Source organism: Ixodes scapularis, unplaced genomic scaffold, assembly GCF_016920785.2.
Source record: "Ixodes scapularis isolate PalLabHiFi unplaced genomic scaffold, ASM1692078v2 ptg001192l_1__unscaffolded, whole genome shotgun sequence".
In the NCBI taxonomy this organism is placed as follows: domain Eukaryota; kingdom Metazoa; phylum Arthropoda; class Arachnida; order Ixodida; family Ixodidae; genus Ixodes; species Ixodes scapularis.
The window spans coordinates 325,772-338,423 of NW_024610115.1; the positions used below are offsets into that span (position 1 = coordinate 325,772).

General features: G+C 46.0%; 1 protein-coding gene across 1 annotated transcript; it reads right to left on the minus strand.

The window, feature by feature from the left end:
• Nucleotides 1–505: 505 nt before the first annotated feature.
• Nucleotides 506–1,486, minus strand: LOC121834459 (tick receptor for ospA-like). Its single transcript, XM_042288155.1, has 2 exons — nucleotides 1,098–1,486; nucleotides 506–630 (listed from the first exon to the last, which is right to left on the minus strand). The coding sequence occupies exons 1-2, from the start codon at nucleotides 1,484–1,486 to the stop codon at nucleotides 537–539; spliced, it is 483 nt and encodes a 160-aa protein (XP_042144089.1). The 3' UTR covers nucleotides 506–536.
• Between the last annotated feature and the right edge of the window lie 11,166 nt (nucleotides 1,487–12,652).

Below are 12,652 nucleotides of genomic sequence, written 5' to 3' on the forward strand. Positions count from 1 at the left end.
TTATCTTTCAATGAAAGCCTATAAGAGCTCGGCGTCTTTCTGACGTCTCCGCAACTTCTGCGCAAAAAGCAGATGACTTGCTTTCCGCATAGTCACTCTCAGCGTAAGCACTGCAAGTTGAGGCAAGTCCTGGGCGTCCTAATATTGTTTCGCGGTCAGTGAGGCTGCGGCTTTAGCGAATAGGAAAGCCGAAGAACTGCACTTCTTAAGGTGTCAGCGAATACAGGCTTCGTGATTGACTCCTCTGCGTCCTTATCGGCTGGCGCAGCAATCTCATTTGCTGCGAAGTGATAATTAGATGCGCGGGGACTTGCCACGCCCTTCTGTTCTTATACTCTTAGCGACTGTAGGATTGGCGTAAACTAGGGATTGAAAAGCCGCCACTGGAACAATTCAGACCGTGGCGAGCTTCTTTCATCTGAAAAAGGGTGCTTGAAGTGAAAGACAGGCAAGAGTTGCGTTTTTTTTTTGCGCGTAGTCGTAATTTATTCACGTTCCCCTTTGTACACGGTTTCGCGTTTTCCACCCGCCGGAAGTCAACTTCCAGCGGCGCTCTGGTCGGCCCAAGCGCATAAATAAGAAGCGGCGAAGAAGTGTTCGTTTCCCTTTGAGATGAATTGCTTAGTGTCCCTGCAAAGAAGACAGAAAAGAAAAAAAAGTTAAAACAGCGACACTCCGGGGACAAAATATGAGGCGATCAACATTTCCCAACCACCAACATCTGGTATTGGCTAGCAGTAATGGCTGAGGACGTTGCTGTTGAGCGTATGCTCACGGCAAGATTCCACAAGCATGCATGCCACGCCATGTTAGAGCGTTGCTCTTAGCAGACGACAAGCGGAAGCTCCATATGAGCATTCGCTGTGAACAAAGTTCTCACATATGACAACCTGTGATTATAAGCTATACGATAATGGCATCATCAGAGATTATGATGGCCGTTGTGGTGACAATAGGGACAAGTGTTGTCACCAGAAGCCCATTAGAACGATGTTTACGTCGTCTCTCAGAGACACACTGTGAACCTAGATTCCGGAGGCTTAAGGGAGACAGATTTCAACCATGCCAACCACCATATAGCTTAGAATTTAACTTACATAGCCGTGTCCGCCATATCCGTAACCGAAGCCACCGTAGCCGCCGTGGCCGACAGCGACGACTGGAGCAGCAACCTTGGCGACGACTGGGGCAGCATGGACAGCGACACCGTGGCCGAGACCGTAGCCGCCGAATCCTCCGTGTCCGAAACCTCCGTATCCGCCGAGGAAACCACCGTGTCCGTAGCCACCGTAGCCGCCGTGGCCGACAGCGACGACTGGGGCAGCGACCTTGGCGACAACTGGAGCGGCAGCGACAGCGACGCCGTGTCCATAGCCACCGTAGCCTCCGTGGCCGTAGCCGAAGCCGCCGAGGAAGCCACCGTGTCCGTAGCCGCCATAGCCGCCGCCATAACCTCCATAGCCGCCATAGCCTCCATAGCCGCCATAGCCGCGACCACCGTGGTTCACGGCGGTGGTGTAGCTGGAGCTGACGATTCCGGCGGAGTGGCCGCCGGCGTTAGCCATGCAGACCAAGGCGAGGAGGAAGAGGGCGCTGACCTGCACGGCACATGCGCGGGAAAGGTCACGATACGTCCTGTCGCCTGCTAACACAGAGCACGAATTGAGTGCATGGAACAGCAACAACTAAGAAGGAATAAATCAGGAAACGCGGTTTGGTTACAAAGTGTTCCACTCGAGAAATAGTTTTTACTGTTACCTCTTGTAGCTTCGCGTCTATAAACCCCCCCCCCCCCTCTTACCAACGCAACACTGCACAGCACGCAAAAATGCGAACTTCTCTCAGTTTTTTTACTTTAATTCCCTACGCAAAAGGTTGAGCAATTAAACTTCTGTTCAGTTCAATCTAATCCAATCGTCTAAGAGGGTCCTGTAAAGGGGCCCGGAATACGTTACTACGTCCTCGATTTCTACAGAATATCACATGACCCAGCTCTTACTAGAATTGTATCATTTGGCGGGACATGCCGTAACATTCCCTCGAGTGGAAGACTCAAGACATTATTAACCGCAACGGATGAATCGTGCCTCTTGCTAATCTTTAGCCCATTGTGCTCAGAAAAAACGTGTCGTAAAAAGGTATATAAAAAACACGCTAAAGAAAGTTTACAGCTCTCAAAAGTTTCCATTTCGGAAGGCACAAGCGTCGCAGCTATTGTTCGTCCTTTTCTTCATCCGTTCTCTCTTCTTCTGAGATCTATTTCACGCTCCAGGAAGCAACCCGCATTTCTAACGATCCTTCTCCGACGTCATTATCCTGGATTCCCAGGATAACCGTAATGGTATCCGTTACGGGAGGGAGAACGCGGGACGAGGCGGTGTCGTTACGGGCACGGGCAATTCCGCTCGTTCTATACTTCACCCCGCTCGCTCCGTCTCATACCTCCTTAGTCTCCGTAAGAGCCGGGGGCTAATTGTGTCTCCTACGGAAAGAGACTACCGAGACGCTGATTTACGCTCTCTCAGGTTCCTGGATCGAGCTGACGTAATTCGCCGAGTAAGAGCCGTCTTCGCTAGTCCATTTAGCGGAGGAGCTGGGCTTTTTTTGTTTTGGCCGAACGCCAAAGTAACCTGTCTTTTGTTGGTTGCTATGAGACTTTGGATCAATTTGGAGCAAAACACAAATTAAGGTGATTCGATGAACTGGAGGTTGAACTTTCCTGGAAGCCTCATGTGACAGTCGACATTTCGCATGCTAGTTCTCTAAACGAAATGACGGCTGAACCTCCGAGGCTTCTAGTGGATTCCAGTTCTAGTTAGATTATGTAAAACACTGTTAACTAGCTTTCAGATGTACCGGCATGACGGCGTATATGGAATATTAGGGCTTAACAGTAGTATTATATTTTCTTTTCTTTAATCTTCTAATGTTGTCTAACTCGAAGGCAATTTTTATAGGGTCGACTTATTTTCGGTTCTCTATATATGGAGTCCAAGTACATTCAATCAAATAATATTTTGTATTTAACCCGCGTCGTTCCTTCCTCTCAATACCTGACCGATTCCGCCCGCACTCAAGCAGCATCTTTCCGAAAGTCTCACATCTAGCAACACCTCAAGGATGGAGTTCGTGACGTCACTTATTGAAGGCCAGCACGGGGCGCTGATTCGACTGCTGCGTCAGCTTCCCTGTTCAATCAGATAGGACACAAAGTTCCAGCCGAACTCGTACACTGTTCTCGTCCCCAATCTCCGCCCCAAGCTGGCCTTCCGTTGATGACGTTGATAATCCAGTATTACGGCCTTTTTATGGGACGCCGTCGCTTGCCCCTAAACAAACACCCCCCTAGTTAACAAGGCCGCACTGCTAGAGTTTCTACGTCACCTACAAGTGGCCAGCGTGGAACGCAGATTGGACACGAGTGCTGCGTCACTGTCGTCCAATCGACGCCCCGACGTTGACCTTCAGTAGATGACGTAAGCAATCCAGCGCTCGGGCCTTGTCATCTAGGGCGGTGTTGCCATAACCTGCGCCCTTTTTCTTTCCACGGGTTCCACTCCGAAACGCGGCGGACGTCGCCTATCCAGTGACCGCGTACTCACAGCGAACATGTTTGGAGGTGGCTTGCTCGTTTCCTGAACGGTCGAGAGAGTGTCCTGTCCTGGACTCGGCAAGGCTTTTATACCGGGCCCGCCGCTAGCGGATTCGGGCAAGGGAGGGAAACGGACCGGGAATGGGAGGCGCTTGCTTTCTTGTTCCCCGAGAGAACCGACCAGCCAGCCACACGCGCACGTGCCTCCCGGTTATGGGTCGCGCCGTGAAAGGCAGGCGTCGATGGCGACCTCCTTTTCCTCCGCGACCACGACGTAGCTTGGGTGGACAGTTTGGCGGACAAAGGGTTTTTTCGCTCGCCTATCGCCGGCCATCGGTGTTCTCCCTCCCCCACCCACTCCGATGGAGTGATCTCTCGGTTCGGAAAGTGGTTCGGGTTGGCTGTTGACGCCCTCGAGCATAACTTGCTCCGGGCGGTTTGTTTTGTTTTTATGTGCCGTGTCCGAGCGAAAGGGGTTTGGTATGGCACGGGCCGCCGCCGTCGTTGCGTGGCCTTGCTGTGAGTGCCGGACCAATTTGTTCGGGTTGGAAGAGTTGAAGTTCATTGATGATGTGCGCTGTTTCTTGACGAGGAGGGAAGGAAGGACAGAAGGCGAAAATGGGGAAGGTAACCTGGGGTAATTTTCCCAGTTGGCAACACTGCGCCTGGGTGGAGAAATGGGGAGATAAAGAGTTGATTTAAAGAGGAGATTCGGCAGAAAATAAAAGGAGCAAAAATTAGACTTCAAGGGCTATATACGTGACATCTTCACTAACACCGGGGTTCATCCTCTACAAGAAGTTCCATGCGTGGTTTTCTCAGGAAACTAACATAAGGTTTTTGCACTTCGTAGCTTTTTACGATTAGTCCCAGGCATCAAGCACTTTCGCCGCAGAGAAGAACAGAATATCCAGAAATTTAAGCGTGCTTTATAGTTTGATAAAGACCAACACATGCGATGAAGCATATTTTGGGAAACGTCTGGCCGTGGCCTCTTTTAAACATTAGTTTAAGTGGCGCCTACTATGGCAGGCTTTCCAGAGCGACAGACATGAGCCTGCTAGGTCATGAAGATTGCATGCTGTGTTGTGGACTTGCACACATTGGAAACACACAGCAGGTTGAGATCCCCATTATATTAGGATAGACCCAAATAAACACATTTGACATTGAAATGCTGTATACTTGGAGCCTGTAGCAACTTCCGACTGGAGGAAAAGCGCAGCCCACGAAACACTACGCTTCACTGGATACCAATTACGCTGTAATTAATTTTACATGGAATAGCTTATTTTTTTTTCGAATAATTGTTTAAGGTAGAAAGTCCAATCTTCTCGCTGCACTCGTAAGCATTATTTTTATTTTTTGTTTCCTTGTCATTTGAGTGGATTGATCACTCTTGGAAAAAGTGCCATTAGGCAACTTGCTGGTCAAGAATGATAAGAGGCCTATTGGCTTGAACGAAAAAAGCGGCCAAGGTTAGAAGGTCCCATTCAGCATCTTGACCCCAACAAAAAACAAGAGCTAAATTTACCACTCAAATGAAGACGACAGCGCTAACGAGACAAAAACTACCGACCCCTACTAAAAGATTGCGCAAAGACAGTACACCTCCAGAGGTTGACGACGAGGCGTCGAGGTAACCCTTTGGACGGGGACGAAGACAACTAGAATTTAACAGCTTTCACTCGTGTTATATATACGGTGGGTTAAAAGGGATGGTATGGCGATCGCGCGCCTTTCTCAGTGGTCGAGAACTGCCCACGGTTTTTACATCATGTGTCACTATCCCCATGAAACCATCTCTAAGTGATCTCATCTCTAAGATTCAAGCGGCGCCACTACGGCGAAGACCAGTCAATGGCTTGGAAACTGGACTTCAGACGAAACGAAGCTAGCAAGATATATGCCGAGAACATAAAGGAACATGTCCACTTACGGATGAGCAATGCTTCGACGAAGTATAATGAATTGCTCAATCTACCCAGTTTTCGGTTCCATCTTTTCAATTAGCCCTCTAATGCAAGGTAGCGCTGCTTCTAGCATTCAGACTATGACGCGATTGTAGGCATGAATCGCGGGACCGTTCTTGAGAGATAAAGATTGTGAGATTGTGAGATACAAAAAAAGCAGACCTTCTGGCACCCCAGTGAGCGTCAAGCCAACAGAAGCCAGATCATTCTAACAAGCGAACGGCGACACCGGCACAGTAGCATGTGATATTATTACTGTTATGCAGGAAGGCGTTTTCAGATAAGATCGAACAGCAGATAAAAAATGGTCCGGTGACCGTTTTTAATTTTGATGAAAAAATATTTTGCTGCCGTCATAAAAAAAAAAAAGAACAAACCTAGATTAAAAAAAAAAACTGTCTTTGCGAAATTGTTTTTTTTTTTGGGGGGCACCTTTTTAGTTACGTGCAGGTTTTGCGTATCGCGCGATGCTAGCATTTCGGACGGCTTCCCCCCAAAAAATCTGTTCTGGCCATTGGTATAGAAATATTTACTGGCAAATTAGGTATAAGAAGGATTGACAAAAAGTATTTATCACCGAGTATTAGGGTCGTTATTTTGAGAAACAAAATGGTAAATACTGCAAATTGCACAATAACGCTTTTGATTAACGATTTCTTTCCCTCCGTATCTATAAAGGCTTAGGTCTTCAAGCTTTGTCAGTGTGTTTCTCTGTATATGGTTCATCTGTGCATGAAATTTCATTGTCCTGGTTAGCGGCAGCCATTTACAAGAGTTGCTCAAACATAAGCATTTAACTAAAAATTCAGTATTTTAAAATAATTTAAAAAGAAAGGCCATCTTTAACTTTTTTAACCTCTCCGACACTAACATTCATAATATTTACTAACAGAATCTGCGAAAACATAATGCAATATTTGTGTGTCTTTTAAGTTATAACGCGAGAAACGTGGCCAAATTCACGCTAACGCCGTTGCCATAAATGGGGCTTGCACGTACCCCACTTTTCACAATTTCATTATTATTAAAAAGCGGAAAAATGCTAAAGGGTGATCGGGAATATACAAACTGACAGCACAAAGGTGGACGGTAGTTTTGAACGGAAAATTTCTAATTCACTTTGGTACAACCGAACCGAAAATGCCCATGGGCCCGAGCGATCGAGAGGTGCCTCCCTGTACCATGCTTCGCGGTGCCTGTTTCAACAGCCGGCGTGTAGCGTCTCCGTCTACGCGACGTAAAGGAAGCAGCCTGAATGACTTTGCAAACAGATCAGCCTACAACCTTGGCGGTAACATGATATAGGAGGTAGAGCGCGGCAGAACCTGAACCTGCGCCGCCCGTGAGCGCTAATAGATCCGCTGCCGTAAAAAGCCACACAAAGAAAAAAAAAAAAAAGGATTACGATTAAGTGAGATTGTCTAACCTAATCTATATGACAACGATTTGCAGAATCGTAAAATCCAATTTGGATGTGCTTATGTCCCCTACGTCAGTGATAGTGCACCAAGCCACTTTAAGAACAAGTACCAACTACACGAGCCGCAGAGAAACAAGTTGACGTCAGCAAAGTGTATTTCTTCCGCAGCTGGACATGGCAAGAGTGCCTTCGATGGAATCTGGGGTCGTGTCAAGCACCAGGCAGCGTTGTACAACCTCCGACGGCCCACCACGTCGGGGATCAAGTCGGCGTCAGAGATGGTTGCTCCACTGAACACTGAACTCCCGAACGTGAAACTAATCCACCTCCCGAAAGCTGACGTCAAAGTGTTCCGGGACATGAACGCAAAAAAGTGGGACTCTCTTTCTGTTGTGCGTGGAGTTCAGTCCTGTCACCTGTGGCAATGTACGCGGTCCGACACTTCGCAACCACAGCTGTTTTAGCAAGAACAGTAGACGCAGAAAAGATATATCTTTGAAAGTAAAGTCTCCTATGGCTGGCGAAAAGCAGATCGATGTCGCGAGCTTGCGGTGCCACGGCAAAGAAACGAAGAGTGATCGCTACAGGCAAAACGGGGAAAAAATGTTCCTCCTCGGAGTTCCAGGAGAGCGCCGTGACCGACCCAGGTCACCGTCCGGCAGAAAGAATGCACGCGACAAGCGCCGAATGTGCGCCCCGGATCTTGATTCGTGAAACTCGTTTCAATTGTACCACAGTAAGCATGTGTTCTTTCTTAGCACTATTTAAACGTGGTCATCAGCAGCCGAGCGTCCCTACGAAGGGTAGGCTCCGAAATTCACTGATCCGAGAAATTTGTATTTTATTTGTTGGCTTGTGCATGCTTCAAACTCACCTGAATTTTTTGTATGAATTTTTATTTTCACGAACTCTGTCACACTGCTTTCTCTTCACAGACTTCCTATATTTTTTTACCACTTCCTTGCCCCTGTTTGAAATCGCCAACGTCCTATCTTTCTCTACTGCCGTTACGGCAATTGTGTATGTCTAGCGCTCCGTAAATTAAAAAAAAAAAAATATTGCGAAGCAATTTTGAAGGGCCTGATAGGACACACTATAAGCCTTGATCTGTGAAAAGTAAAAGAAGAATAAGATGGCCTTAATTTTAAATTGATTTTCCATTTATTGCAAAATCGGTAACCTGTCTGCCTTTCAGTGTATTCTTTTTTGGAAAGAATATCAATTTCGATTTCAAAACAATTTATCCGAGTAGTAAACAAAAGGCCTATGAAGTTGAAACGCTTTTCAACTTCATACCATTACGGCCTACGAAGGTCGTAATGACCATTACGGCCATTACGGTCATTACGGACTTCATAGGCCGTAATGACCATTACGGTCATTACGGCCTATGAAGTTGAAACGCTTTTCAACATCTGTGCTTAAGCTCTATTTTTTCTTGCTCTAAAATTATGAGTAGTAAATATAAGCACTAAATTGAAATGCGTGTTTTGGCCAATATAATACTGTCTGCCTTTCAGTGTATTCTTTTTTGGAAAGGATATCAATTTCGATTTCAGAACAATTTATCCGAGTAGTAAACAAAAGCGTCCAAGCCATGTTAAAAAATTTGAATTTCCAGTATTTTAAGATCCGGATCAATTAAGCTCTGAATTGCTTAGTAATCGATAATACATGTTTACCTCCTTTTATTTTATCTACATTCTCTGAACAATATAAATGAAACCTCAAGTGACAACAGTTTTTCTCTTTATAAATATCCAAAGGGACGGTTTTACGCAAGTCGCAAAAATGCGCGCGTATACCAACAGCGACTTTGGGATTTTCGTTCCTCAAGAGGCATTTTATTTTCCGCAAAAAATGTTCGACTATGTTTTTGCTGGCAACAGAAGTTTGTTTTATTCTTTCTGTTGCCAGTCAGTGCTACCAACACACTCTTCAGCTAATGTAATGTTTTTGCGGTTGCACAAATAAAATATACATTTTGGTAAAAAAAAAAAAAAAAAAAATGAGAGCCGTTTTTATCTTTCGGTAACACCGAATAACGATTTCTTACATACTCCTTGATATATCATTGACTTCGAGCTAAAATGTCGGGTCCCGGGACGTATTTTTTCAGCATATGAAAGTGTAATCTATTAAATAGGCCTGAATACAACACATAAATAATATTACTTGCATGCAATTTTCTAGACCGAATGTTCTCAGTACCAATTGCCAGATTCACATAATGTACAGGGTGATTCAAGGAGAGGCCAGGCTCTTTAAATCGACCGCAAAATTCGGTTTCTTAACCTATCGCGCAACGACTTTGTGCAGCGTTGCCCACAGATGATGCATTTTTTTTTTTTTTTTTGTAAAATCCGCAAAGAGCGAACTTACCTGAGGAAAAAGTAAAGAAAGAAAAAGGCTTAGTTCCTATAGAAACGCAGCGAAGCCACCGGTCTTCAAACAACACGGCGCCGTTTCGCACGGGAGACAAAAGATGGCGCTACGAACGCAGCCAACGAGCGAGCATACGGCGCCGAGAGCCGGCGTCTTCAGCAGACGATGTTTTCGACTCAAAAGCGGCGCGCGTTCCGCAGGCGGCGACAGTCGCAGAAACAAAAACCGGCGCGGTAACAGCAAGGAACTGCAGTTCCTTGTCTGCTAAACACGCGGGCTCTCGGCGTCGTATGCTCATTCGTTGGCGGCAGTTGGTGTCGCGACCGCTTGCGCCATCTCTTGTCTCCCGTGCGAAACGGCGCCGTGTTGTTTGAAAACCGGTGGCTTCGCTGCGTTTCCATAGGAGCTAAGCCTTATTCTTTCTTTACCTTTTTCTCGATTAAGTTTCGCTCTTTGCAAATTTTTCAAAAAGAAAATGCACCATCTGTGTGCAACGCTGCACAAAGTCGTAGCGCGATAGGTTAAAAAACCGAATTTTGCGGTCGACTTAAAGAGCTTGGCCTCTCCTTGAATCACCCTGTAGAACATCTGATGTGCGAGTGTGCGAAGTATGCTACGGAGAAATATACCCTACAACTCGACTAGGCTTGATAGATGATAGTCGAGCGACGCCACGCCATCTGCGTGATACTCGAGCTTTTATTTCAAAAGGAAGAAAGGCGCCAAAAATGCAAGTTAATGAGCAGATGCGTCTAAAAATTACGCTTTAATTCAATCGTTATTTCTGCTTCCAACAGTAGAAGCAGCATACACCTGTGGCACCTTTGCGGTAGTAAACAGCTAGTAAAGTGAGTAGTAAACGCTGTAAAGGGGCAGTAAGTGCTGCAATTATTAACTATTATTCCCTTTTTTTAAAGTCCAGGCTGAAAGATTAGAAACCTCAGCATGACTGCTTACAGAGCAACGTGCAAGGTTATAGAGAAAACAAAAGCTGTATATTGAGAAATTTGGAGAGAAACAAAGAAATGGGTGAAACGAAACAAAGTAAAAGAATAAAAAGTAAGCGAACAAGAATAAATGCAATGCGGGTAATATCACAAAGGAAATCTAAGCATAAAAATGGGGAAATGAGGTCGTAGAAGCAAGCACATATTATTAATATCTTTCCCTGAGTAACGTTACTTCTTTCTTTCGATCCATTTTACTTAATTAATTTCCACGATCCAGCAAAGAATATGGTTGACCTAACTCTCTGAAATATCTATTTTCAAGTAAATCATCATCATCATTTATTTTCCCTAAGGACCGCCAAGAAAAACACCTGTATTTCTTACTAAACACATCTATATATAATATATATTTCTAACTAACAATATCAATATACAGAACATTACAATACCCATTTCAAACTTCGGAATTGGTTTCCGCGCCTATTTCAAAGGGCAATTATGTAGCTCGTTTTAGTCGCGTTTAAAGCAACCTCCCGGTAAACACGCCGTGCTTCATGGGGTCACGGCATGCCGTCGCGGATTGCGGGCTGCAGGGTCCGATAACCCCCCATGTCCAAGCGGCCGTGCTGTTCCCCGCGCGTGATCTCGGTCCAAGTGGAGAACAGCGATTTTGCCCACGTCGTGAAACAAGGCACCGAGATCGCCGCCTGATACACTTCGCTCACACCTAAACTGACAGTCGGGTAAAAGCTATATGTTATCGTTGAACTAGTCGTGTAAGCCTATCTTTCGCGACGTGATCGCGCTCCTGCCCTCGAAAGTCGTGTCAGGTGATGAAAGGGAAGCGGTTGATCGGTCCTACGATCGCGCACAGCTCCCACCGCACACTCAGTATAAAGGACAACGGAGCACAAGGATGCCTGTCTGCGTATACGGCCGAGGAGGAATGCTTGGCTGTGCACTATTTGGGTGGTCTTGCCTTAGAGACCCGACCAATTGGGTTTTTTAGTTGAATTATTATTTAATTATTCGGTTGCGCTGGCTTTCAGGCTTCATTTCTAAAAACAAGAAAATTGTGAAACAAAAGATTTGTTTTTACGATACTTTGCTTCCTGGTCGGCGGTACAATCTGTTCCGCCTGACTTGAAACTTGACGTTGCACCGCCTACAAAAAGAAAACAATGGAATGCAATTCCAGAAATGAAATAGTTTCAAATTAATATGTAAACCTCATAGTCGCTATGAATGACGATTGTATGGAACGCAAAAGCGCTCTACTGCGGACTATAAAAGTCCTCTCTCCTAAAGTAAATAAACGCGCACCAAATAGTAAAAGGGGTATTTCTATTTGGTGTCCCTTAAATTTTAAAGTTAAAATCAAACCGATTAGCCGTTCAGAAAAAAATAATCATTACTAAACCTTTAATCGGTAATCCGGACGGTTAATCTATCCTTTGCCCGGATCTACTTTTTACGGTGTACGCGCAGTGCCTATACACCTGGTCTGACCAAACGGGGACCTGTTTATAAACAGCGCACTTATAGGTACGAGTGCGCTGTACGGAGACGAGGAGACGACTGAATACTTGGTACTATGTTGCTCAGGGATTCACCCCTGCCGTTGCCGAACGCGAGACTGGTTTAGTACAGGCTTTGAGATTCAAGGGCATAGAAGAGAAAAAACAGAAGTCTGGAAGGCGGAATTAACCAAGTTTGAGACCCCAGGCACAAGCCTACGGAGGGACAAATAACTTATCGCGATTCCTGCGAGGGCGACGGTGGCTCACGTTGTTGCGAAGTTGTGCGTACGCTGTTCGCGAGTTGCAAATTTAGTGGTATTTATTTCAAAATGATTAACCACAATATTGGGTGTTCCAGGTACAGGCAGACTGTTAAAACGAAAAAAAAAAAAGACTGGCTACGAGACTCATGCCGCCTCCTAATTATATAACTCCAGCCGTATGGATTCATCCATTAATACGTCCATCTCTATAAGCGCCTTCGACATGGTGTGCACGGCCCGTCTTTAATCGGTTCCCTCTATTTCCGCTTGGTGGCGTCATAAACCAATATGGCCCAGAGTTCCTGTATATGCTACCTTCGGTAGCAGAGTTGCGCATTCAGCCTCGGCGCGTGGCCGTAGCGCAGGCTTTCCCGCACAAGCCGGATGCTTTGCTCCTCACGTGACTAAATTTGGCGAATAGCGGCGCCGCGCGCGCCGCCGCGCATGGAAAACAGAAGAGGAGGAAAAGGAGGCGGAAAGCAGGGAAACATACGCCGGGGCAAGAGAAACGTCGGCGGAGCGACCGTAAAGGTGGCTTCCTTGCACGCC